The sequence below is a fragment of the Emys orbicularis genome, chromosome 3 (genome assembly GCF_028017835.1).
Source record: "Emys orbicularis isolate rEmyOrb1 chromosome 3, rEmyOrb1.hap1, whole genome shotgun sequence".
NCBI lineage: Eukaryota > Metazoa > Chordata > Testudines > Emydidae > Emys > Emys orbicularis.
The window spans coordinates 122,066,023-122,091,019 of NC_088685.1; the positions used below are offsets into that span (position 1 = coordinate 122,066,023).

The 24,997-nt window shown below is 40.2% G+C and overlaps 1 protein-coding gene across 1 annotated transcript in view; it reads left to right on the top strand.

Annotated features, from left to right (window-relative positions):
* Positions 1-24,997, top strand: part of SNX9 (sorting nexin 9) — a 107,136-nt gene that overhangs the window by 48,233 nt on the left and 33,906 nt on the right. Inside the window, exons 5-10 of the mRNA XM_065401051.1 lie at positions 9,735-9,909; positions 13,452-13,605; positions 17,948-18,032; positions 19,703-19,828; positions 20,349-20,466; positions 24,248-24,378. Coding sequence (XP_065257123.1) covers positions 9,735-9,909; positions 13,452-13,605; positions 17,948-18,032; positions 19,703-19,828; positions 20,349-20,466; positions 24,248-24,378 — 789 coding nt within the window. The remainder of the gene's footprint in view (positions 1-9,734; positions 9,910-13,451; positions 13,606-17,947; positions 18,033-19,702; positions 19,829-20,348; positions 20,467-24,247; positions 24,379-24,997) is intronic.

Consider the following 24,997-nt stretch of genomic DNA (forward strand, 5'->3'; position numbering starts at 1 on the left):
TGACCAGGCAGGTGGGTTTTTAAAGCCCTTCGTCTAAATGTGCTTTAAGAGACTGAAGTATTCAAATTTTTGGGCTCGTACAGTGTGTGCTCCCATCCTAGGTGTGCCACAGATTTAAAGTGATAACACTGCACACACAAATGTACTTTCTGGAGATATGAGAGGTAAAGAAAAGGAAGTTCTGCATGGAGCCCTGACAATTCTCCCGCCCTTCTTTCCTTCACCAGTCTCTCTAGCCACTGGCCTTCCAGTGTTGGATTGGACAAGATTCCCAGCTACACTGCTTCTTAAAGGGACTCTATCCACTTAAGTTACACATCGGATTGAAAAATTTTACCGTATGATCAATAACACCGATTACTGTAACTGAAAGATTAGAGAGAAGAAAACACTTTTTTTCAGTGATTACTTTGTGCATTAGACAGTACTTTTTTTAGTCAGTTTCATTGTTTCCTCTATATAGACAGTTTCCCCTTTTGTTCTCTTGTGTGTATGTGGGGAGATACCACTCAGCAGGAGGGGAGAGAAAAAAAACATTAGAAATAGGAAAATGTGATTGTAAAACCACAACAATTGGCAGGAGGCCGTGGGCAGATATAATATCAAACTCCTTTTAACTAGCTTTGTTTTTCTTTAATTAACTAGATTTCAAGTTGATAACCTTTTAATTGCCCAAGATCGTGGCTGTTGCATGGTACTTCAGTGAGTGCCTGCCCAACACTCTTCAGCTCTGCAGTCCTAGTGGGGGCCAGAAATCACTGGGGTTTTGCCTCAAGTGGCAGTGCAGACACACTAGCTTTAGACCACTAGGTGGATCAGTCCTAATAGACAAATGCATTGTATCTGCTAATCTTTTTGGAAAGGCTTCAGAATTACATAAATCACGTCAATATTTTATGTGAAAACTATTGGTACTCATTAACACAAAATTTAAAATAACGTTATTTACAAGAGGGAGCTAACTTGGTGCATGCTAAACCAGATCTATATTTTAAAGTATATTTTAGAGATATTAGAAACTTGGTCTTCTTCACACCTGCCATGCTTTCCCTTGTATACTGAAACAAAAACAATGGAATTTTCTTCATCTTTGATTTTTGAGTCACTTCCAGGAACTGTAACCAGAATAGATTTCCTGTTATGTAAATACTGTACTTTATTTATTCAAGATAGTTTGTCTGTCTTACGCAACTGAATGATACTCATTTATTGCAAGGAATTATGTTGTCTGATCTGGGGTCAATATTTGTGTCCAGTTGTTAGTAGATTTAAAAAATGTGGACTTCATTATTGTTTTAATTTTTTGTATTCTGACCAAATATTGACCTATCAGTATGATCTTCCCATTTTTTCTGAAAAGGTATTGCCTGCTTGGTAGGATCTTGTTGATATTTGGGATGTTTCAGAATGCATGTGTGACGGTGTACCCCATAAGGCTTTATGGGGAGGGGGTGCTTATAAATGTATGTATGACATAACTGGAATATGTTTTGTGCTGCCTGTGCCAGGTAACATATCTCCGTAAAGGTTATGGTCTAATATATCTATTCATCCTATTTGTACATATATATATCATTTTCTATTTGAGGTTAAGAATATGGGCTGTATGCTGGCTTGGTTTCTAAGTAAGCTTTGGGAGGCATTTGGTCAGCTTCTTTAGGAAGGAATTCGCCAGGTTAAGTACCTGATCAGGAAACACTTGGGGAACAATGCATCTTGGAATGCTCCAATCCACATAAGAAGTCTTCCTGGAGACATGCAAGATACCATGTGGACAATGGCGTCGGCCTGTAAAGACTGAGTCATGCAGGGGCATGTGACTTGCCCAGGTGTCTCCAAAACTCCATCTTGGAGCTGGACTTTGCATAGGAGGGAGGAGGGGGGTCTCCTCCCACAAGAGAGAGCCTATTTAAGCCTGGGGGAGACCCCTCCATTTTGTCTTCAGCTGGCTAAAGAAGGAGCCTCTCCACCCCCCCCAGGATACTTGAAAGAAACTGAAACAAAAGACAGAGACTACAGGGGTTGTGAGAGATTGCTGGACCCAGGCTAAAGGGAGAGTAGCCTGTAAAAGGGAGCATTCTGGAACTGGTGAGGAACTTCTCTGTATTTAGTTTGATTAGGCATAGATTTGCGCATTTTATTTTATTTTGCTTGTGACTTACTTTGTTCTGTCTGTTACTACTTTGAACCACTTAGATCCTACTGTCTGTATTTAATAAAATCACTTTTTATTTAGTAATTTACTCAGAGTATGTATTAATACCTGGGGGAGCAAACAACTGTGCATATCTCTCTATCAGTGTTATAGAGGGCGAACAATTTATGAGTTTGCCCTGCATAAGCTTTATGCAGGGTAAAACGGATTTATCTGGGTTTAGACCCCATTGGGAGTTGGGCATCTGAGTGCTAAAGACAAGCACACTCCTGTGAGCTGTTTTTGGGTAAACTTGCAGCTTTAGGACAAGTGATTCAGACCCTGAGTCTTTGTTAGAGCAGACTGGAGTGTCTGGCTCAGCAAGACAGGGTGCTGGAGTCCAGAGCTGGCAGGGAAAACAGGAGCAGGGGTAGTCTTTGCACATTGGGTGGCAGCTCCCAAGGGGGTTTCTGTGATCCAACCCGTCACAGCATGCTTGAAATATAAGTGTCTATATTTCATTCTAGTTGGCTCTGTTAAGTAATCCTTATGAATTTTCCCTTTGGTGATGAATAGTAATGTTACTATAATCAAGGGTCTGCCAACAATTCTAATGAACATTTCCCAATTTCAGTGATTGTATTCTAGCAGCAGAGTTTGTCAAGTGGAAAACTGGTACTGTATATAAGATCTCTTTGCATCTCACTGAACAATTATGGGATTGAGATGCTTGTTGTGCATTTATGCACCTTAACTTTTTTAAAGAATGTAAACAAATATGAGTGTCCTATTTGTTTTTCGTATTTTGAGGGGAAAAAACAGTGAGGTACTTAACTTTAAAATAAGACCACTGTACATGCGTATTAATGACATTACAAACCAGTTGGGCCAAACATCCTTAGCAAGACATGTATTTATTGTTCAGGTTAGGCCAAATCGACTGTTATGAGCAATCTTGGTAAAACCAATAAATGCATCTCTAAGTTATCTATATGCATGATAGACCACAGTATGTGTGGCTACCAAAAAAAGAATGCCATAATGTGTATGTTTCCACATATGGTAGCAACTCTATGGACTTCGTTATATACCTTTTTTTTAAAGACCAAAAAGGACAAAAAATAGTGGTTTTTTGCTTGAATATTTTTAGTGGGTAGGAGGATTTTACCTTGAAGTAAAAGCTAGAAACATAGTATGAGTAAGATTTATAAGTTCACTAGCTACTGCAGGTTAAAACCTAGACTATCCTTCCTTGTGTTTCAGCTGTGATTGAGGGAAAAGCTGTGTAATGTGGAGTGACTTTAGAGTATCAAGCTTTCAGCTGTATGTTGGTAACGAGAAGTATTTAGATAAGTTGTGCTTTTTAGATTAGTTTTGCTTCCATTTTCTTGACACCACTTCTCTGATGAGGGGCAAAATTATTTCTGTCCCAAAATGACTGTATGAGTCTCTAGTTCCTGATTAAAATATGTATCCTGCAAGTTCAGCTTTTTGTGAATTGGAAGTTTTGTATCCTGTTACAAAATTTCTAGCGTTCATTTGACAAAGTTCTATCAAAATAGTTAGTGTTTTGCAGAAGTAAATGCTAAAATCAAAAAGACTCTCTTCCATTCTTCACCAGTAACTCCAGGCAGACAGTTTCCTCTAAATTTTTTTTTCTTGGAGCGAATCTTTCCATACATTGTTTAAAGAAAGTTTGAGCTAAATAGTATTGTCTGGTTTTGAGTTATGAGTGTGTAGGAAGGGGATGTGGAGGTGGAGGGAAATAGCTTGTATTTTCTTTTTTTAAACAATAGGAAATTTGTCACTTGTATAACATAACTCAAAACTGGCATGACAACTGGTCTCAGTGAGGAATGCGAATCAAGACAAATTTAGAAAAAGATTTTGTATCTTTGAAAGCGAATAGCAGTTAGTTATGTGTTTGTGTGTGCAAACACAGAACTGTATAATCTGATAACTTGCCTTGGGATAAAAATTGCTAATTTTGTTCCAATTTGGCATAAATTACATATTGTATATTAAGCACCTGGGAGAAGGTTTGCAGCTGGGGGAACTCTGATCTTCCATATAGTGGAAGGAAGGATTTGGCCAGCATCTGAACTCTCAGTGGGGTCAAAGGATGCAGTTCCACAGCGCTTAGACTCCTTCGTATGTTCAGTGGAGGCGTCAGCTGAGCTGGTGGAGTCCTACTGCTAGTTCCATGGAAGAGCCAGTTGTCTAGATGAAATGTACCTTATCTGTACTCTGCAGTTCTTACCGGTATGATACCAGTGCACAGTTACTCCTAGATAGTAATATGGTTTCATAAGAACTGTGTCAATGTCTGAATGTACATCCGAGAACTTTGCACTGATACTGTTTGATGAAGTTCAGACTTCATTTATTACCTGGATGCTCTAAGGATTTCTGGAACTCTTCCTCTTTCCACTCTCCTTTATCTTACAAAGACATTCCATCCTAGCCCCTGTGGAAAAATAAACACATTTCATCCAAAACGTTTTTGGGGCAGAACCTCAGCTGGTGAAAATTGAAAGCAGTGGAGCCATGAGAACACCAGCTGAGTCTGTCCTTTTTTGTGTTTCGAGTAAAGGTTGATAAATGAATAATGTAGAAGGAAATTCTCGGAGTGAAATTAATGTTGCTGTAGAAACTTTACCATGTTATATATACTTTGTGGGTGGTGATGTGGTTGATTGGGTTTTTTTCCCCATGTACTGTAATGTTAAACTTTTGATGTTCCCAGATACTTATGTAGATACTGTATATTTCATGGTATGCACTTCAGAAAATAACACAATGCCCTTGATCCTACACAATGCTCAGTGCAAGAATCTGCCCATGTGGAGTTATTGCAGGATTAGGGCCTAAAGCATTAAATCACGCACTTTACAACACCATTAACCCCTCCCCCCTCTGAAAATATTGCATATGTGCAGTATGGCAGAGTGAAGAGTCCTACAGCAATGTTAATCCATATTTATTGCCCATATGTAGTAGTTTCTGTTAAACCGATACCATGGAATGTTCCTTTTAACTGAATGTATACCACAAAATAGACAGGGGGTTGTCCAGTGTGGAAGAGTTAACACAATTATAGGGACTGTACCTTGTGAAGTGTACTAATTTTTGCTACCTTAGCTTCTCAAGCTTAACTTTGCATAAATGTGAGTGTATAAAGACTTCATACATACAATTTTATGTTCAAAAAAAGATTCAGCTTTTGGTGTGCATAACATAAATATAGTCTAATAAGGTAGGGGTGTGTGTGTGTGTATATATGTGTGTGTGTGTGTGTGTGTGTGTGTGTGTATATATATATATAAAATGGTAGTTGTTCAAAAGTCAGAAAATTCCAAAGAGAACCTTAACTTTGCCTCCTTCACATATTCATTAAGTGAGTTATTACATGATCACACAACTAAATAAATAGAAATTCATGAAATATTTATTCAGAAAATGAGTGATTCCAGTCTGGCATACAAAAGATGCTCTTTTCTCAGAGTTCTCTGTAACTTGGTCCAGGTTGGTATATATGACCTCTGAGAGCAGAACCACCAATGATACTTTGGCATATACATGGAAGTTCTAGAAAGCAAAGTGACAGTTCTCAGTACAGTGTGTGATATTCATGGGTTCTTGGACCTTCACCAGATCTTTCATTGTGGCTTGCCACTTTAAACATTGCTATCTTTCCATTTTTCTTTACAAAATGGTTGCACAACTCTATGCTCCATTCATAGATTCATTGTCATATATGTTAGAATGTAACAAATACAAAATAGTCCTTAAGACTGTAAACTTAACTGGACTTCTTAAACAATGAATATTCAGCAACTTATGCTGATTGCATGTGTTTGTTGTTGTGGGGTTTTACCCTTGCCTTTTCATTTTCTATAATATGCCATTGTGATCTAGAACTTTGCCAGGTACAGTATATAAAGAATGCTTAGAACCTGGCAGCAGTGACAGTCGCACTAGCCTTGTATAAGTGTCTTGCCGTGCATGCCATGCACGTTTGTGATGCTGTGAGGTTTGTGACATGCATGAGTTGCACTGATCTGCCTCACTGCAGAAATGAGTTTGCCGCATTGTTTTGAAAACTGCTATGCAGTCTCTTCTTCCCTCCTGCTTTTGTTTTTCTTGTTCACTGAGCACTTCTTATTTTAAGGTGGACTCTTTGGCACCTGTTGCTCAGACTGGTAATCTGGAAAACCTTAGCCAGTCACCTCCTTCAACTCCTCCTACAAGACAGGTAAAAAACAAAACGACCCCCACCCCTCCATCCTATTACCATGTAAAAATACTTGACCCCTTTCCTCCACACACAATTTTTCTTTTAATCTTCACCATTACATGAATCAGTATGACTCCACGGACAACGAAGTGGGAGCAGAACAGAAGGCATTCTGTCCTGCACTGGACTAGCTCAGTTCCCATGCTATCAGTCATTTTCCTGCTCATACTGGAAGCAAGCATACTCCGCCACTTCTGTCTTTCTTCCCAGAAGACACTTTCCATCAAATAAAGGAAGGAAGGAAGCTCTCAGGAGGGAAACTGTAGCCTGGGACAGGGGCTCAGAATCTCAGTAGTCAGTCCCATTCCCTCATAGGAGGCAACTGAGCTTTTTCCTCCTGCATTCTCACCTTTTTCTATCCCTCTGAGTGTATCACTTTTTGGATCTACCTGAGCTTGTCTCTGACAATGTGGAGATGATCCCTCCTGACCCTCATCCTTTTTGGCAGGCCACTCAATATAATATTTTTCTTTCCTCACTGTACTGCATCAGAGGTTAGATTTCCTGTGCCACCCACGCTCACTGGGTTCTTTACTCTCCGTTCTGTCAGTCTTCCCACTACTGAGCTGATCACTGTCAATCAGCTGAGCAGTGTACAAGCAAATGAGTATTATGCAAGCAGTTCTTTCCTAGGTGCTGCATACATAATACTCTCTTGGTGGCTGGTTTTCCCAAATTATTGGTCCCAGTATAGGCATTCCCTTTTTAGTCAGCATCTCCGATGCTCCATTGTGACCTGGAGTGTGTGTCCGTCCCTGCCTATGCATGTACCAAATAACCAAAGATGCAAGAACAAATTCAGATTCCACAAATTACAGATGATTTCCCTTAGTTTGAATGAGAGCAACAATGTGTCAAATCCGGGCCACACAGGAACAGGAGGACTCCAGTAACATAGCAGTTTCCACTGAGACAATTCTTCTCAGATCAATTGTCTCTGTGGGTTTGGAAGTCCTCATTGGCCAGAAAAAGCTTATAAGTTCAGAAGAGCACCAGATCCAGCTCTCTGCATGATGCTGACCTGGCATGGAGCCAAATAGATGGCACTTTTTCTGGCTCAAAAGGCTTTCTATCACAAGTATCCAGTCCTCCTAAAAGGCACATTTTCCCCCCTGGATAGATTCTTAGCTGGTTACCTTATATGCAAACTGATCCCTACTGATTTGAGGTCTGGTTTCATCATCTAACATTTGCAGAAATTTCATTAGCATACAGCCTATTTAAATGTGTGTGCCGCTCTCTGTAAAGTAGGTACTTACATGGCCCTCATCCTCATAGGTTCTGAGCACCTCCCAAGTATTGCAGTGGTTCCCTAGTGTAGACGGGATTTGTGTATGTGAAGAAATTTTTAGGGAAAGCTAAAGCCAATAACTGAGTTCTACATTCAGTCCTGAAAGTGGTGAGGTCCATGGTCATTCTTGGCTTTTGTGGGAATGAGTTCCACAGTCTAGGTCCAGTTCCTTTCAATCTCCTGCACTTGTAAGCCTCCCTGTGTTGATAGACTGTTTCTTTGTTCTGGTGGATGTTAGCTGTTCTGGGAGGTGCTGGTTGAGGGGAAGAGGTGATAGCCTAGGTACTATAACTATTCACAGTTCTCATGGAGGGTTTGAGTATCAAAGCAGAGCCCTTTAACTAGACTGTGTGCATTAATTGATGGAGCTAGGGCAGAGCTCAGAGCACTGGGTTGAGGTGTTCACAGCCATCTGGGCTGCTAAGTAGACTGGCTACTGCATTTTTTGCCAGCTGGAGCTTTAGGGTGTGTGGCTTTGTTCATACGTATGAGTTGCAGTTAATGGAGTTGGCATGTCATGAATGTGCGGATCACCACCATTGCCAGCTCTATGTTGGATAGGATGGAGTGCAATCTTGAAAGTGAGCAGTTTTATTAACATGGCTATTTTGGCATCCAGTAACATTGAGCAGCCTAAAAGGACTCCATGGCTGCAGGCTAAATTTCCTCCATGCATGAGGAATGCAGCTATTTGGAGCCATCATTTGAAATCTCAAATGAAAAAGTACCACAACTAGTAAAGTTGTGATGAATGACAGCCTCATACAGTTTTTAAAAATCTTTCCAGAATCCCTGTCCAAACTGGCCTATACATAAATCCTCGGGATTAGATGTCTGAAAAGTTTCAACTTCTAAAGTTCAGCTGTTCTGATGCATATTTGTGCAAAAAATAGTCTTTTGTATTCTTTCCGTGCTTGAGATAAAATATTTCAATCTCTCAGAACTCAAACAGTGAAGCAGGTTTTGCTCAGACCTTGCAGAAGAAGAAACTTACTTTTAAGCTGTGACCAAGCATGGAAGACTTCAGCTGGGGAAAAAGGGGTGGGGGGTGGAGGGGAGAGAAAAGTGTGTATGTGTGTTTAAATATAAATTTATGATCATGTTAAAAACTCTGCAAGGGGAGAGGGTGGCCAGGAAGAAGTTGACAGTGTTTTGTAATGGAGATCTTAATGAAATCTTACAGCATTTTACCCTAGCAAATGCTGTAGGTAGTCCGTATTCTAGTATGATAGAAATTCATTGCTGGGGATTGTCCAGTTGGGATGCTACTGTATGACAGAAGTGTTGCATTCACTGCTTTGCAGAGTCTATGCAAAATGCAAGGATTTCCGCTCTAATTCTGAATTGGCTTTTTTTCTCTTTGTCAGAAAATAAACATGACTGTCAGGTTGTTTTTTGCCCTTTACATGTAATATCTCTGGTAGAGTGCTCCTCTTTGCACACAAGTAAACATTTACCTATTTTTCTCGAAGTACAAAACGCAGAGGAAAATTTGTATTGTTCATCTCTTAAATATTTGTGAAATAAAGGTAGCAAACACAGATACAGGAGTTGACAGAATAAAATCTCACATAAAAATGTCAAGTCTTGGATTTTTCTTTGATCTGCACATACTTTCAGGGTAACTGGAGATAACTGCGGTGGATAAGAATGCTTTAGAAAATTGTTAGAACCAATAATTTATTGACTTCACTTTGAGTAGTTAAGGCAATACTGTTTTCAGTGATGTCCCAATGTTACCATCAGTGGAAAGTTAATCATAATCCATCTAGATATTTATATGGTCCTCATACCTGTAGTATGAGCATCTGAGATTTGCCTTGGTTGGGTTATGAAGTCATTGCCAAGTGCTGAACACAGAAAACTTGTAATCCTTTTTATTTTCCTTAAATTAAAAAAAATAAAATAAAAAAATTTTGCGCTCTCCAGTGATGGTGAAGATTTAGGATGCATTTCTCCTGGTTTCTTCAGCGGTTTTTTTATTATTTTTCTTTTTTATTTATATGTTATAGGTCAACAGTGCCCATGACCCCTGGTCAAACTGGAAATCTGGAAATGTGGACAATGCAAATTCTGGTGATGGCTGGGCAACCAAACCTGAAAGTGCAGCGGGGCAGAAAAACACCACTTCGAACAACTGGGAGGGAGCAGCACAATTTGGGCACCCGCAGGCCTATCAAGGCCCAGGTCAGCTAAATGCTCCCATGAATGATTTGTTCAGTCTCTAAATAATCTGGACCAGAATGTTGGTATGAATGAGGATCACTGTACAGTAGTGTCCCTTTTCTATACTGTGAAAAGTTTATAAACATAACAAACATTCACATGGTAGGACAGGGTAGGCACATTACTCAATGATGAGGGAAAGACAATTGCAGAAAATGTTGCAATGGCCAAAGTATTAAATACCATTTTTGTTTGTTTCCACAGAAAGGTTAGCAGTGATGGGACCACTAACATAACATAACATAGCAGATGCATGGAATGAAAATTTTTCACTCCATGCATCTGATGAAGTGGTGTTTTACCCACAAAAGCTTATGCCCAAATAAATCTTAGTCTTTATGGTGCCACCGGACTCCTTGTTGTTTTTGTGGATACAGACTAACACAGCTACTCCTCTGATCAGTGATGAGCTGCCAAAATCTTAACAACTGGTTCCCTACCAGGTCTTCGGTGGCACTTCACTCACTCTGGGTCTTCAGCGGCGGGTCCTTCAGTGCCGCCGAAGACCTGGAGCAAGTGAAGGATCCGCCGCCGAAGACTCAGAGCGCCGCCCGGTGAGTACAAGCCCCACGTGTTCGTTTTTTTTTTTAGTCATCCCTGCCGGGGCCCCGTCAAAACTGTTCGAATCAGGCCCTGCACTTCCTAAAGCTGGCCCTGCACATCGGGGTTGCAAAATTGTATCGGGGGGCCAGGTAGGGAAGGCTGTGCCTCCCAAAACAGCCTGTCTCCCCCGACCGTCCCCCTCAGAACCCGCAACCCATCAACGCCCCCGCTCCTTGTCCCCTGACCACCCCCTCTCGAGACCCCCACTCCCTACCCAACTCGCCCCACTCCCTGTCCCCTGACTGCCCTGACCCCATCCACCACCACCCCGACAGACCCCCGGAACTCCCACACCTACCCAACCCTCCCCGTCCCCTGACTGCCCGTTCCAGAACCTCTGCCCCCTCCAACTGCTCCCTGCCCCTTATCCAACCCCTCCTCCCAGCTCTGGTTTGGCCCCCTTACCATGCTGCTCAGGGCAGTGTGTATGGATGCCGCGCGGCCCACTGGAGCTTGCAGCCCCAGCCCCTTACCATGCCGCTCAAAGCGGCAGGAGCTGCAGAGCTGCCCAGGAGTGGTCCAGAGCGCTGGCGCCGGCGGCTCAGCATGCTGAGGCTCTGCGAGAGGGGGGAAGGCTGGGGAGCCTCCCCAGCCGGGAGCTCAGGCGGGCCAGGCAGGACGGTCCCGCGGGCTGGAGTTTGCCCACCCCTTTAACAACCGGTTCTAAACCGGCTTCTAAATTTAACAACCGGTTCGCGCGAACTGGCTCCAGCTCACCACTGCCTCTGATGCTCACTAATATATTGAACATCCGTGTAAATGAGAGAGGATCTGAGGCTAAAATAGGGAAAGAACAAGTTAGTTAGGTGTCTTTAAGTTGGCAGAGTCTGATGAGACCTCCTAGAATACTTAAGGAACTGGCTGAAGAGATTTCTGAGCCATTAGTGATTATATTGAGAACTCATGGAGGATTGGAGAGATCCCAGAAGACTGGAAAAAGGGCAAAAGTAGTACCCATCTATAAAAATGGGAATAAGGACAACACAGGGAATTATAGACCAGTCATCTTAATTTCAGTACCTGGAAAGATAATGGAGCAAATAAAACAATCCATTTGTAAGCACCTAGAAGAAAAGGTGATAACAAATCAACATGGATTTGTCCAGAACAAATCATGTCAAACCAACCTAATATCCTTCTTTGACAGGGTAAAAAGCCTTGTGGATGGGGGAAAGCAGTAGCTTGACCATAGTAAGGCTTTTGAAACTGTGTCTCATGACCACCTCATAAGCAAACTGGTAAATGTAGCCTAGAGGAACATTCTATAAGGTGGGTGCACAACTGGTTGGAAAACTGTACTCTGAGAGTAATCATCAATGGTTCACAGTCCAGCTGGAAGGGCATATGGGGGAGGAGGATCTCCCCAGGGATCTGTCCTGGGTTTGGTTCTATTCAATATCTTCATAAATTATTTGGATAATGGCATGGAGAGTACACTTAAAGTTTGTAGACAATACCAAGTTGGGAGGGTTGCAAGTGCTTTAGAGGATAGGATTAACATTCAAAATGATCTGGACAAACTGGAGAAATAGTCTGAAATAAATAGAATGAAATTCAATAAGGACAAAAGCACAGTATTACCCATAAGAAGGAATAATCAGTATAACACATACAAAATGTGAAATGACTGTCTAGGAAGGAGGACTGGAGAAAAAGATCTGGGGGTTATAGTGGATCACAAACTAAATACGAGGAGTCAATAAAATACTGTTGCAAAAAAGTGAACATCATTCTGGGATGTATTAGCAGGAGTGTTGTAAGCAAGACACAAGAAGTAATTCTTCCACTCTACTCAACCCTAAGGGCTCAACTGGAGCACTGTGTCCAGTTGTGGGCATCACACTTTTGGAATGATGTGGACAAATCGGAGAATCTCTAGAGGAGTGCAACAAAAACGAGTAAAGGTCTAGAAAGCATGACCTACAAAGAAAGATTGAAAAAAATGGCAGTAGTCTGGAGAAGAGAGGACCAAGGGGGGATGTGATAAGTCTTCAAGTATGTAAAAGGTTGTTAAAAAGAGGAGGGTGATAAGTTCTCTTTGTCAGCTGAGGATAGGACAAGAAACAATGGGCTTCAGTTGCAGCAAGGGAGATTTAGGTTAGACATTAGGAAGAACTTCTTAACTGTAAGGCAGTTAAGACTGGAACAAATTACCAAAGGAGGTTGTGGAATCTCTGTAATAGGAGGTTTTTAAGAGCAGGTTAGACAAACACCTGTCAGGTATGGTCTAGATAATACTTAGTCCTGCCTTAGTGCAGGGGACTGGCCAAGATGACTTACCAAGGTCCCTTCCAGTCCTACGATTCTAATTCTATGGAGAAAAGTGGTGGACTCCTAAAATACTTCCCATAAAATGGCAATGATCTACATCAGTCCACCCTTTCAGAACTGCATGAAAAATTAGCAGGTAAGAGCCATGAGTGTTAAGAACAGAATCCTAGACATGTTGTTCAGCTCACATAGCTGTAACTTTTTGGGCAACATACAACTTTAAATCTCTGTGTTCCTGTTTCTGCCAACGCATGGCCAGTAATACAAACCCTCTATTTTTAAGCATTGCAGCCAGTATTTCAAAGAACTTTCTAGTCTTTTTAACACTGGAAGTCTAGGTGAAGAGAGAGATTTATATTTGGGACATATTAGCTGGGGAAGTGTCAATTAAGTGCCCAATTAAAGAAAATATTGGTTCATTAAGGCAATCTATTTAATAGATTTGTTTTATTTGGATGTCTAGGTTTTTTTGGGATACATTTTAAATGAGGAGCCAAAAAACATTGGGCTGAATTAGTTCTCAATTTTTTCTTTTGAATATGGGGGGTGGGAGGGGGAGATCATTCTTTGGCTCAGCAAAGTAATAATACCTTTTTTTCTATCTCTTTACCCTTCTCCTCCTCCTTTAGCGGCTGCTGATGACGACGATTGGGATGATGACTGGGATGACCCAAAATCAACGGCACCATCTTACCTTGGCTATAAGGAGAGTGAGTCTTCTGAGGCAGGGGGCCCACAGCGTGGAAATACTCGTGCAGCTGCAATGAAATTACCACTTAACAAGTAATGATCAGCAAACTGGGAAAAACAATATGTTAGAGATTAGAAGAAATTAAATATTGGGGCAGAGTTAAGATTGTAAAAGTTTATTTGAATAGGAATTTTTCCCCCTCACACGATTCACTTTGTCCTTCCACTTAAATGTGCAGTGTATGTAGTTGATATACAGATGTCACAAATTCAGCATTATCATTTCACAGCTGGAGCATGTAGAGAAAGATAGAGGCTACCTGAAACACATGACACAGGCATGTGTCTCTGGTGTGTTGTTTGTAGCCAATTGACTCATGAATTTTCCAGGATACTTATTGCCTTTCTAAACTTAAGGCCTGGTCTACCCCTAAAACTTTGGTTGACCTAACTCTGTCGTTCAGGGGTCTGACCCCTGAGGGACATAGGTAAGCCAACCTAAGTGCTGGTATAGACACAGCTAGGTTGACAGAAGAATTCTTCCATCCCCCAAGCTACTGCCTCTTGGGGGGGTGAATTTATCACAGTAATGGAAATACCCCTGGCATCACTGTTGCAAGTGTCTGCACTACAAATGCTACAATGGTGTAGCTGCAGTGTCACAGCTGTGCCAGTATAGTGCTTGTAATGTAGACATACGCTAAGGCTTTTAATTTAATGGCATTTAGTTGTGTAATTAGTGATCTTGGCAGGTGAGGTTTCTTATCCACGGAACAGGATTGACTGTGCATGGTGCTCCAGAGTGGTGTCGTCTTGTACTCCAACTCTGACCTGAAAAGACTACTTCCAGGGATGGAAGTAGTTCAGTTTTTGGCACTGCTGTGGCAACTGCCATCTCAACAAGGGTTCCAGTTGTGGCGATATTGCAATACTGGTTCACTAGGAACCAGAGTGAAACTAGAAACTCATTTTACACTGTCTGCTGAATAGCTATCAGTTGTTGCTCAGATAGTGGTCAGCTTTAACAACCTAGAGCTGAAAGGCTGTATTACCCCATAATCTTCTGAACCTTCGATCCCCCCTCTGTTCCTTTTTTCTCTTTAAGATATGAAATCAAGTACAATCAATTCCACTGTACAACTCTCTGAACTGGTTTTCAAGAGCACAGAATTCCCTTTCCCCCTGCCTTCTTTTGAAAGATCTCTTCCCCTCCCCATCACTGCTTAAAAGGAACTATTGGGGCTCAGCCCTGCAGCCTTCAATAGAATGAGCCAAATCTTGTTCCCAGTTATGCCAAATTGGCACTGATGTAACTCCAGTGGAGTCATTGGAATACATCCGTAATTGGTGCAACTCTATTGACTCCAGTGGATATATGCCAAATTGATACCGGTATAACTGGGAGCAGAATTTGGCCTGGCATCTTGTCATAATTTAATAACCCCTTTCAGCCATGAGCCCTGGCCTTTGTGGTTTAAATGTGGGAGGAAAAATAAAATCTAGTGTAAGGTTGCAGAGGTCTCAATTTTTTAAACGGTCTTTAAATATCTTAATTTTAAAACTTTTGAAAGATATTAACACATTGCAGGTTTTAAAGTCTAAGGATGTGTCTACACTGCAATGTAAGCCTGTTGGTTCCTGGGCCTCGGGTGACCAGAAATTCCCGACTTTTATAGGAACATTCCTGATATTCAGAGCTTTTTCTTATATGGGCCCCTGTTACTCCCCACCCCATCCCAGTTTTTCACACTTGCTATCTAGTCACCCTTTGGTCAGCATGATTTGTGCGTAGACCGAAGGGGGGTTAGGCTTGAGCCTGAGTTTGAACCCTGGTATTACATTACAGTGTAGACACCCTACGTGGTGTGGTGCTGGGGAAGAGGCAAAAAAGACTCGTGCAGAACTGTGGCCACTCCGCTTTCAGTTGTCACTCCTGTTAATGTAGAAATGGATGTTGCATTATCCTTTAACCTGTTTTCTGTGTCACAAGGGATTTTTTTTAACTTATTAGTTTAAAATATTTTATTTTGTTCTTAGCATCGTGATGTCAGTTTCCTTGGGAATAGCAGCAACAACAACAAAGCTCTTATAACTTTTGTGTAATGCAGAGGCTTGAGTGCTTTTTGTGTGTGTGTTTTAATAAAAAATGTCTCCATCTCCTGATCCTCAAAAGAAAAATTAAATTTTAAAAATGTAGGAAAATATTCAAACTAATTATTACTTAACAGCTTTTTAATACCCATTGATGTGCATGGAAAAAGGATCTCCAGACCAAACTTGTGTGTTTCTGCTGCATTGCTATGCAATCAGTACTTTAACTAGTCTGAAGCCTGATTTTTATTTTATTTCGTTTTTTTTTTTTTACTGTTTGTTTTTAAGCTCTCCAAAGATCTTTCATAATGTAATTAACAAAAAAAAAAAAAGTCCAGGGAAAATGGGAAATACTTGAATAGTAAATATTTTTAAATGTAAATTAATAGTATATTTTAGTGTTCTCATCCCTTTGAAAGGTCTTTTTTTATACAAAGTTACCCATCATCATTTCTATGTCTTTGTTTGTGTCTATGCTATCATGCATATTTGAGAGTCATGCACTTTAGCAATGAGTACTGCATATCTGGGATACTCTCCTTTTTTAGTTTTGGTTTTAAATCTAAATAAGACTAGCTTCCTTTAACTTTTAGGCTAATAACCAGAACTTTATAAGACAGTTTGACCAAATGGCAGCATAACCCTCTAATAGAAAAACAATACTCCTAAAGAACAGAATCATTGTCTCTTGCTAGCTCTTGATTTTCTTTACGTGTTCATAATAGATAATAAGTTAGAACAGCGAGGTTTTTTTTTTTTTAGGGTGTTTTGTTTAAGTAATTTAAGTGCAGTGTCTGGCTTTCAGACACAGTTCCTTCAGTTGTCACTTCATTCTTTTTGAACTTAGATTTCGTTGTGTTTCTTTATCATATTTATCCATTATTCCTTATAGCTATAACCAGAATGGTTATTTAAAGTAAATCAGATTGAGCACAAGACTTCTGCAATCAACGACAAAGGTCCCAATCTGGCAAATACAAAATTAACGTTCCTCATATGAGAAGTCCCATTGACTTCAGTGAGCCTGCTCACATGCATAAAGCTATGCATATGTATAAACGTTGGTAGGATTGGGGCCTTTATCACTGTACTGCAAGAGGGATAGTTTGTTGAGTAACTGTTTTGATTCTTTGGATTTCTACCTTTTGAAAATACTGAGCTCAAATCTATAACCCTTCTTCATGTGAAAATCCATGCTCAAGCAAGTAGTTTCACTGACTTTAATGAATGAATACTTGCATGAATGTGTGTTGGAGAATCAGGCCTGTTATTACAGGAAGTCTAATTTTATTTACTTTTCCGATTTAAAGTTAGTCCACATTTTAAAACAGGATGAAATCTCATCTAGGGTCAAATAGAATATTACCCCTGGAATAATAAATAGGTATAAGTGGATAAGCTTCTATCACTGGCTTTGAGAAGTAGTTAGAATTGAATGTCAGTGGAATAGAAAACAGACGCAGAATAATGGCCCCTGTTATGTAGCTAGTAGTACAAGCCCTGCATTTTCAAAGCAGGAGGCACTTTGGTCCTGTCCTGTGACAGTGTTCTTTTACAATGATGTTATTTCTGTTAATGCAGATTTCACTGTTGTATACTACAACTTATTTAAAAATCCAGCATCGCCACCAACAAAGCCCCCTATTTTAGGGGCATTGCAAACTAATTTGTGAATTTAAGTCACACTTCACCCGTGTTGTTGCTCCATGCAAACAGCAGCTGCTTGGCAGCACTTCAAGGAGCCAACTTTTTTTGGTCCAGTCATTTCATTGAAAAGACTGAGGAAATTGGACTCCTCTGGTTGGTTTTTGTAATGTAAACTTTGATTTGAGGGCCCAATAACTTCACTTATTAATTCTGTTAGTGAATAAAACATGTGAGCATCACATTTATGTCATGTCCAGAACTACTAGATAAAATTATAACATTGTAGTTCATAGTAAATCGTTATTACTGTTTATCAGATGAAACTGACATGAATTCAAATCATTTTAGCTGTTGAGTGATGATGTAATAGAATGGGAGTTGCTGTTAACTATTCCACTGTCATACTTCTTCTGATTGGCTTTGAGTACCAGACCTATTGTGCAGTTCAGCCAATCAGAAACCAGCTTAGTATCCTGTACTTTCATGAATAAAGATGATTACTCAATAGGTGAAGCTTGACTGGTTTTTTTTCCAGTGAATAATTAGCCATCAAAGCAATCTGTGATTAGCACAGATTTCATTTAGTGTAATTAGGCTATCAGGAATAATGAGTTTTTAAAAACATGGCAGGAAATTGTGAACCTGTCAAAGAAGGGATTATGAAAAAGAAATTCAGTCGCTTTATTTCTTTGATTAGATTCCCTGGATTTGCAAAACCTGGAATGGAACAGTATCTGTTGGCAAAGCAGCTAGTAAAACCCAAAGAGAAAATTCCCATAATTGTAAGTTGTTTTTTTTCCCTTATCCGAATTATTTTTAAGACATGTTGAGGCTAAAAGAGGAACTACTGAGGGAGACTAAAACCAATGTGTAAGTAAAAGCTTAGTTTGGTAACCTAATGCCTCGTGTACTGCGGACACTGTTTTTTATGTATATTTTTTTATTTGGAGAGACTGTGCCATTAGGGCCTGATCCTGCCAAATGTCGAGAATCTCCAGTGCCACCCACCTGCCTCAATAGGTGGGAAACTTGATGGGGGCCATTGGTGATTGGGATAGCCCCAGCTAAATGGGGAGAAGAGCACCCACTGGTAGGATGCAGAGGTGGTTCCTTCCCCTCCAGAATATCTAGCCATTCATTGGCCATCCGAAAGGAGGAAGGGTGCTGATTGGTTCCTTGCCCTCCCCTTCCATTAATTTAAACCTTAGCCTGGGCCATGTGGAGCCTCTTGCTCTGTTCCTGCAGCCCATCCCCTGGCCCCTTACTGATAGCTTTCGAGATGTGTTTTGAGGATGCTGCGGGTCTGACGGGCCAAAATGGTATATGCCTTGGGAGTTTTTTGCCTTCCTCGCAACATCGTGGAGGGACAACTAGGTTAATTAGGAATAGGATTTGTTAATTTGTGGCAGTACTTGGTAGGCATGTTAGTTTGCTGCAATTTACACCTAATTCCAGTGCAGTTAAAAGGCTAAATAAAAGGAACAGTTCCCAGAAGTAAAAGACCTGGGATTTTGCTGATGGGCCTTGTACAGATGGGATAGGGGGAGACGTGGGCTGAGGTCCTCCCCCCTCTTAATATCCTCTGTCCTCCTACCAATGTGAGGGGTGGTGGTAAGACTCTGATGAGTGAGCTGAGTGCTGGGGGTAGGCTGAGGAGAGTTTACCAGGATATGTGAGAATGAGTAACAAAGCAGATAGCGCCCCTCCCCATGTTAAGTTTAATAAAGTTGCGGCCTGCTGCTTAAAATCCATCCCTGTGTTTGTCCTCATTCGTTGCAGTGTCCAGATTAACTCCCTTTGATTTTGATGGGAATTGCAGATGCTCAGCAGCCTTTCTCAGGATCAGGCTCTTAATTCCTTGCTTCTTTGATTGTGATAATTTTTCCAGTGTTCTTGTAATGCTGCTTACAATGTAGTCTGCTTGGCTGTGCAATATGTAAATGGGTCTAACATATAGGTAACATAAAGCCCAGTCTGCAAACCCTCACTTGTGCAACTATTCCCATCAAATACAGTGGGAATACTTACATAACGATTTAGACGATCAAAATACCTTCAAATTACTCAGTGGAGAGAGTTGGGCATTTCTGGTGAAAAGTCAAGGGCAACATCTTCCAGTAGTAGCCTTTGTTCATTATCAGCTATTCTAGGTACATTGTTTGCTATAAGAAAAACACCTTATGCTATTCAAAATTTTAAACAATATTTCTAAAAGCCATTTCAGTTACATTATGCACCTCTGATTAGATTTATAAATAAGAGGTAGTGGACTTTGCAAGAGTCTAAGGGCCCCGCTTCAAATAGCCCTGAATGCCTCCTGCAAGCTGCTGAGCTCCCTCAAATATCAGTGTAGTCCCTGGATGCTTAGTGTCCAACACAAGTTTTCATTGCTTTCTTGTTATAAATGGTCTGTTTACATTACAAAAATATTAATTTTATAAACTTCTTGCAGGTTGGAGATTATGGTCCTATGTGGGTTTATCCTACCTCTACGTTTGACTGTGTGGTGGCAGATCCCAAAAAAGGTTCCAAAATGTATGGCTTGAAGAGCTACATTGAATATCAGCTAACATGTACTGTAAGTGTGTGTGACACAGGACTTCATTCTGTATATAAAGGTGGGGTGGTGGTGGTGGTGCCGGGGGGGGGGGGGCGCTACGATAGCAAATAATAGCAGATCGTTTAAGGAAAAGTTACTTTTTCCCAATTGGTAACTGTACTATGTTATGAATAGCTAATGTTTTCATCACTGTTGCCTCTAGGCACTGTATTTAAATAAAAACAATGAGGAGTCCTTGTGGCACCTTAGAGACTAACAAATTTATTTGGGCATAAGCTTTCGTAGGCTGCCCACGAAAGCTTATGCCCAAATAAATTTGTTAGTCTCTAAGGTGCCACAAGGACTTCTTGTTGTTTTTGCTGATACAGACTAACAGGGCTACCCCTCTGAAACCTGTATTTAAATAGTAACTATTTTGAGACTTTGTGCTAAAGCTTTACTTAAGCTAGTTAGTCACATTAACCATTTGTTGGTGACTTTACTTTAATTTTTTAAAGGATCCATCAAAAGTCACAATTTTCTTTTGCCTGTTCCACAGAACACTAATCGATCTGTCAATCACAGATATAAACACTTTGATTGGTTATATGAGCGTCTCCTGGTTAAATTTGGATTTGCCATTCCAATCCCATCTCTTCCCGACAAGCAAGTCACAGGTAAATGATTCCAGCTGTGAACTCAAAGAAAAAATCTCACCTGATAGTGACCGTCTCCTTATTTCTCAATGGTTTTGAAAAGTGTTCAGGGTAATTCTTCTTTTGGGTATGGTGGCTTGATGATAGTCTGACTCATGGCATATGTCCATATCTGTTCAAACCTCAAATTTGATCCTTTTGCCACTGGGCTAGAAAACTAAGCACTACCGAGGGAGTGTGCTCAGTCTTGGTAGTGGAGACGGTCTCATCGTTCTGAAACAACCCCGTGGGCAGTTTTGGGAGTGGCTCTGAGAGAGCTTCCTCTTCATTTGTTCAGAGAGACCATTATCATGACACAGGGGCCTTTCAGTTTGAAAGAGAAGAATAATAAAAGTGAAAATTGTGGGGGAGAGAGGAAGGATCCTCAGACCGAGAGTACACTGTTGCTTTTCTGATCATAAGTAAAATGTTACATATGGGTCTTTTATAGTTCATTTCACACTTGCTGAAAAAGGTCACACGAAAAGTGTTTTCTATCTGTATGACCCTCTGCCCTGATTAAAAGAACAGGAGTACTTGTGGCACCTTGGAGACTAACCAATTTATTTGAGCATAAGCTTTCATGGGCTACAGCCCACTTCATCGGATGCATAGAATGGAACATATAGTAAGGATATATATATATATATATACACACACACATACAGAGAACATGAAAAGGTGGGAGTTGTCCTACCAACTCTAAGAGGCTAATTAAGAGAAAAAACTTTTGTAGTGGTAATCAAGATAGCCCATTACAGACAGTTTGACAAGAGGTGTGAGAATACTTAACATGGGGGAATAGATTCAATGTGTGTAATGGCTCAGCCATTCCCAGTCTCTATTCAAGCCTAACTTGATGTGTCTAATTTGCATATTAATTCAAGTTCAGCAGTTTCTCTTTGGAGTCTGTTTTTGAAGCTTTTCTGTTGCAAAATTGCCACCTTTAAGTCTTACTGAGTGGCCAGAGAGGTTGAAGTGTTCTCCTACTGGTTTTTGAATGTTATGATTCCCGATATCCGATTTGTGTCCATTTATTCTTTTGCGTAGAGACTGTCCGGTGTGGCCAATGTCCATGGCAGAGGGGCATTGCTGGCACATGATGGCATATATCACATTGGTAGATGTGCAGGTGAATGAGCCCCTGATGGCATGGCTGATGTGATTAGGTCCTATGATGATGTCACTTGAATAGATATGTGGACAGAGTTGGCATCGGGCTTTGTTGCAAGGATAGATTCCTGGGTTAGTGTTTTTGTTCTGTGGTGTGGGGTTGCTGGTGAGTATTTGCTTCAGGTTGGGGAGCTGTCTGTAAGCGAGGACAGGTCTATCTCCCAAGATCGGAGAGTGAGGGATCATCTTTCAGGATAGGTTGTAGATCTTTGATGATGCGCTGGAGAGGTTTTAGTTGGAGGCTGAAGGTGATGGCTAGTGGCGTTCTGTTATTTTCTTTGTTGGGCTAAACAATAAGGGCTTGACACGAACCTTTTGAAGTCAATGGGAGCCTTGATTTCAATGGATACTGGATTGGGCCCTCAGTGGTCTCAGCAGCTCAGTCATAACAGTCATGTGTAATTTCAGAATCTATGCGTTTTTGTAGAATTCTGTGGCACATTAACCAGGGATGTATTTGTTAACACGTGCGGTGAATTGTGCATTTAGTGGGAAGTGGAGACCTATACTGGAAGAAAATGTGCAATTTCTGTTCATATTTAATTAATACTGCTGCTTCCTCTTTTTTCCCCCTTCTGGTGAGACTTTTACGCAGTTTTTTTTTTTTTTTTTAATATAAAGGTAAGTCAAAAAGACAGACACACACACACACACACACACACACACACACACACGCACGCATGCAGCCAACCATGTGGCTCTCTGTACCACTGAAAATGCAACAGCCTCTCTGTGTGTGAAGAAAGTTGAGCATTGATGCAAATGCTGGGATAAATGCCGAGGAAACTGAAAAATGAGGAAGTGATTTTGTTTTCGCTTAGCTAGCCTTATGCTTAGAATTCCACCAGTATTTTTATTTAAACACGTGCACATGAACTAAAAAGAAACCCGAAGACCCGATGATGTGTCTCTAGCTTTCATTGTAATTGGATCATAAAAGACTCAAAAGAGAATCTGACATCTCAGTTAACCTTTTGTCTTTGGTATTCTGTGAGCGAGGGTGATTTTCTTGATTTGTGCCAAGAAAGGGTATTTATTTCCTTTAGAAATTAGTTTAAATAAAACTTTCTTTTAAAATGGTAAATATCTTTCAGCATGCTCAGGAGGTTTCTTTCAGAGGACGGCTGGACAAAAAAAAAGCTATTCTAGACACTAATCTGCGGAAAGCCTGCTACTATGCCAGCTGACTATTACTTTGTTTAGACGAGAACTGTAAGAGGAATCATGTTTTTGCTGGCTGTTATGGATTATGGATATGATTTGCAAAGATTCCAAATAAGTTACCATTCATGTCTCCGTACACTGACTCAGACACTACTGCAGCTTTAGTACAGCTGGATGATAAAGCAAGTTATAGTTATGGAATATGTTGTCTTTTCCTTCAGTCTTAAATTATTCTATTAATTGACTTGATGCTATTAAGTATGGACGTAGTTTCCTATTGTTTTCAATAGTTCTGTACATGTCTACCAGTTAGTATTGCCAGCTCCTCTCCTTGTTTGTATCTCACCGCTTTAGTTTTCTGTGGGGGTTTTAAGCTGCTGCCATAGCAACTGTCAGGTTTATATTTATAATTTTTTTTAAAGTGAACTCCTTCAAGGACTGTTATCTAGATTGCTATGTGGATCAGAGCGGTTAGTATGCTGTAACAATGCCTTATCCTTTTCAAAAGTATACTATTCATTGTGTACTATGTTGGACTCCTCAAACGAATGAGGGTTTTTCCCCCAATTTTAACTATAAAATTAGTCTTTTTTTTTTATTATTTTAACAAAACAAAGGTAATTATCAATACACAATGGTGGAAATTACTCTTTATAAATAGCATTTCTTCAGTTACCTACTTTTAAAATGTAATAGAGTTTCAATGATATGTGCTAAATATCTCTGTAGTTACAAAGAGCTAGCACTTCATAAATGCCAAACTTTGCTATTCTTTTAGCTTCATCTTTTCCAGCTTAACTGGGGGTGGGGAAATCTTGGTATATTGGTGGATACAATATTTATAAATTTTGAACAAGTGAAAAGGTATTTTGTTGGTGGGTGTTGTCTTTTGTGCAACTGCCTTCCATGTATGAACTTAACAGATGTTGGACCTTTCAAAAGCATTATAAACATGACATATTACCATGTTTAACAAATAAATGTTACTCCATTTTGTTTTTACCCTTTCTTCAGAAATTGATATGTTTCTGTTATCTTTTGACTGAAGAACTGAATATTTTGCATTAATCAAAGGTCTGCAATTTGAGCATGCCTGTAAATTCTGTGTCTTGGGTCAACTAATTAACTATGTTCTCTGGAAAACATGAAAATGACGTGCCATTATCCTTATTTTTCAAAATCAGACAAAACAAGGGAACTCTCTAAGATGTGTCTTGGCCATTATTTAAAAATAACAATCCTACTCACCAACAGCTGATGTCTATTACTCTACAGTTCTTCTAATTTTCCAAGCTACAGAAATTATATAAAGGTAGCCATTTCACAATCCACCAAATTTAGTTGAAAAGAGCCTGTTTTTATTTTAAAGATACTTGTGGATGCTGCTAAAGCAGAAATGAAGTAGTTATTATTCAGTATATTGCAGGGCGCTTTGAAGAAGAATTTATCAAAATGCGCATGGAGAGGCTGCAGGGTTGGATGACCAGGATGTGTCGTCATCCGGTTGTTTCAGAAAGTGAAGTTTTTCAGCAGTTCCTCAATTTCCGGGATGAGAAGGTAGGAAAAAATTCAGCCTTGTTACAGTCGGAAAAGAGAGATGAAAGAAAGGGATTTGGACTGATGAGCTCACTTTGCACAGGAGAGTGGTGTTAAATTTTGTAGCCTACAGATAATGAATGTTTTGATTCTGTCTGCCCCCCAGTGGGCAGTAGACAAGAGCTGTAAATTGCCATGTGTTTGGTAGACTTGGCTCATTGCTTAAAAGAGGAATAGGTTTGCCTAATGAAATTTTATTGCCATCTGTCCTAATAGATAAGTATTCTAAGGTAGATTTTTTTTTTTTCCGAATTAGCGGAATAACAATTTCTAATTCTCCCTCACCCTTCGCTCCTCTCACATGTTGTATCTCCAGTTAGTGATATTTCTGGAAGAGGAAAAATAGAATGAGCGAAACTCTAATAGTAGCAATTATCTAAAAATGGGTGAAAAACCGACAACCCAAGGGAATTTTTGCTTTTTTTAAACAAAATAAACTAATGTGCCCTTCCAAAGATTTCTGTGGCTGTTGGACTTGATCAGATCTGACTCTGCTGAACTCATTTATTGTTGGTTGACTCATCAGTCAGTACAGTCCTAGTGATCTGTACTGTTCTGCTGCCAGAAACCATTCATTTTG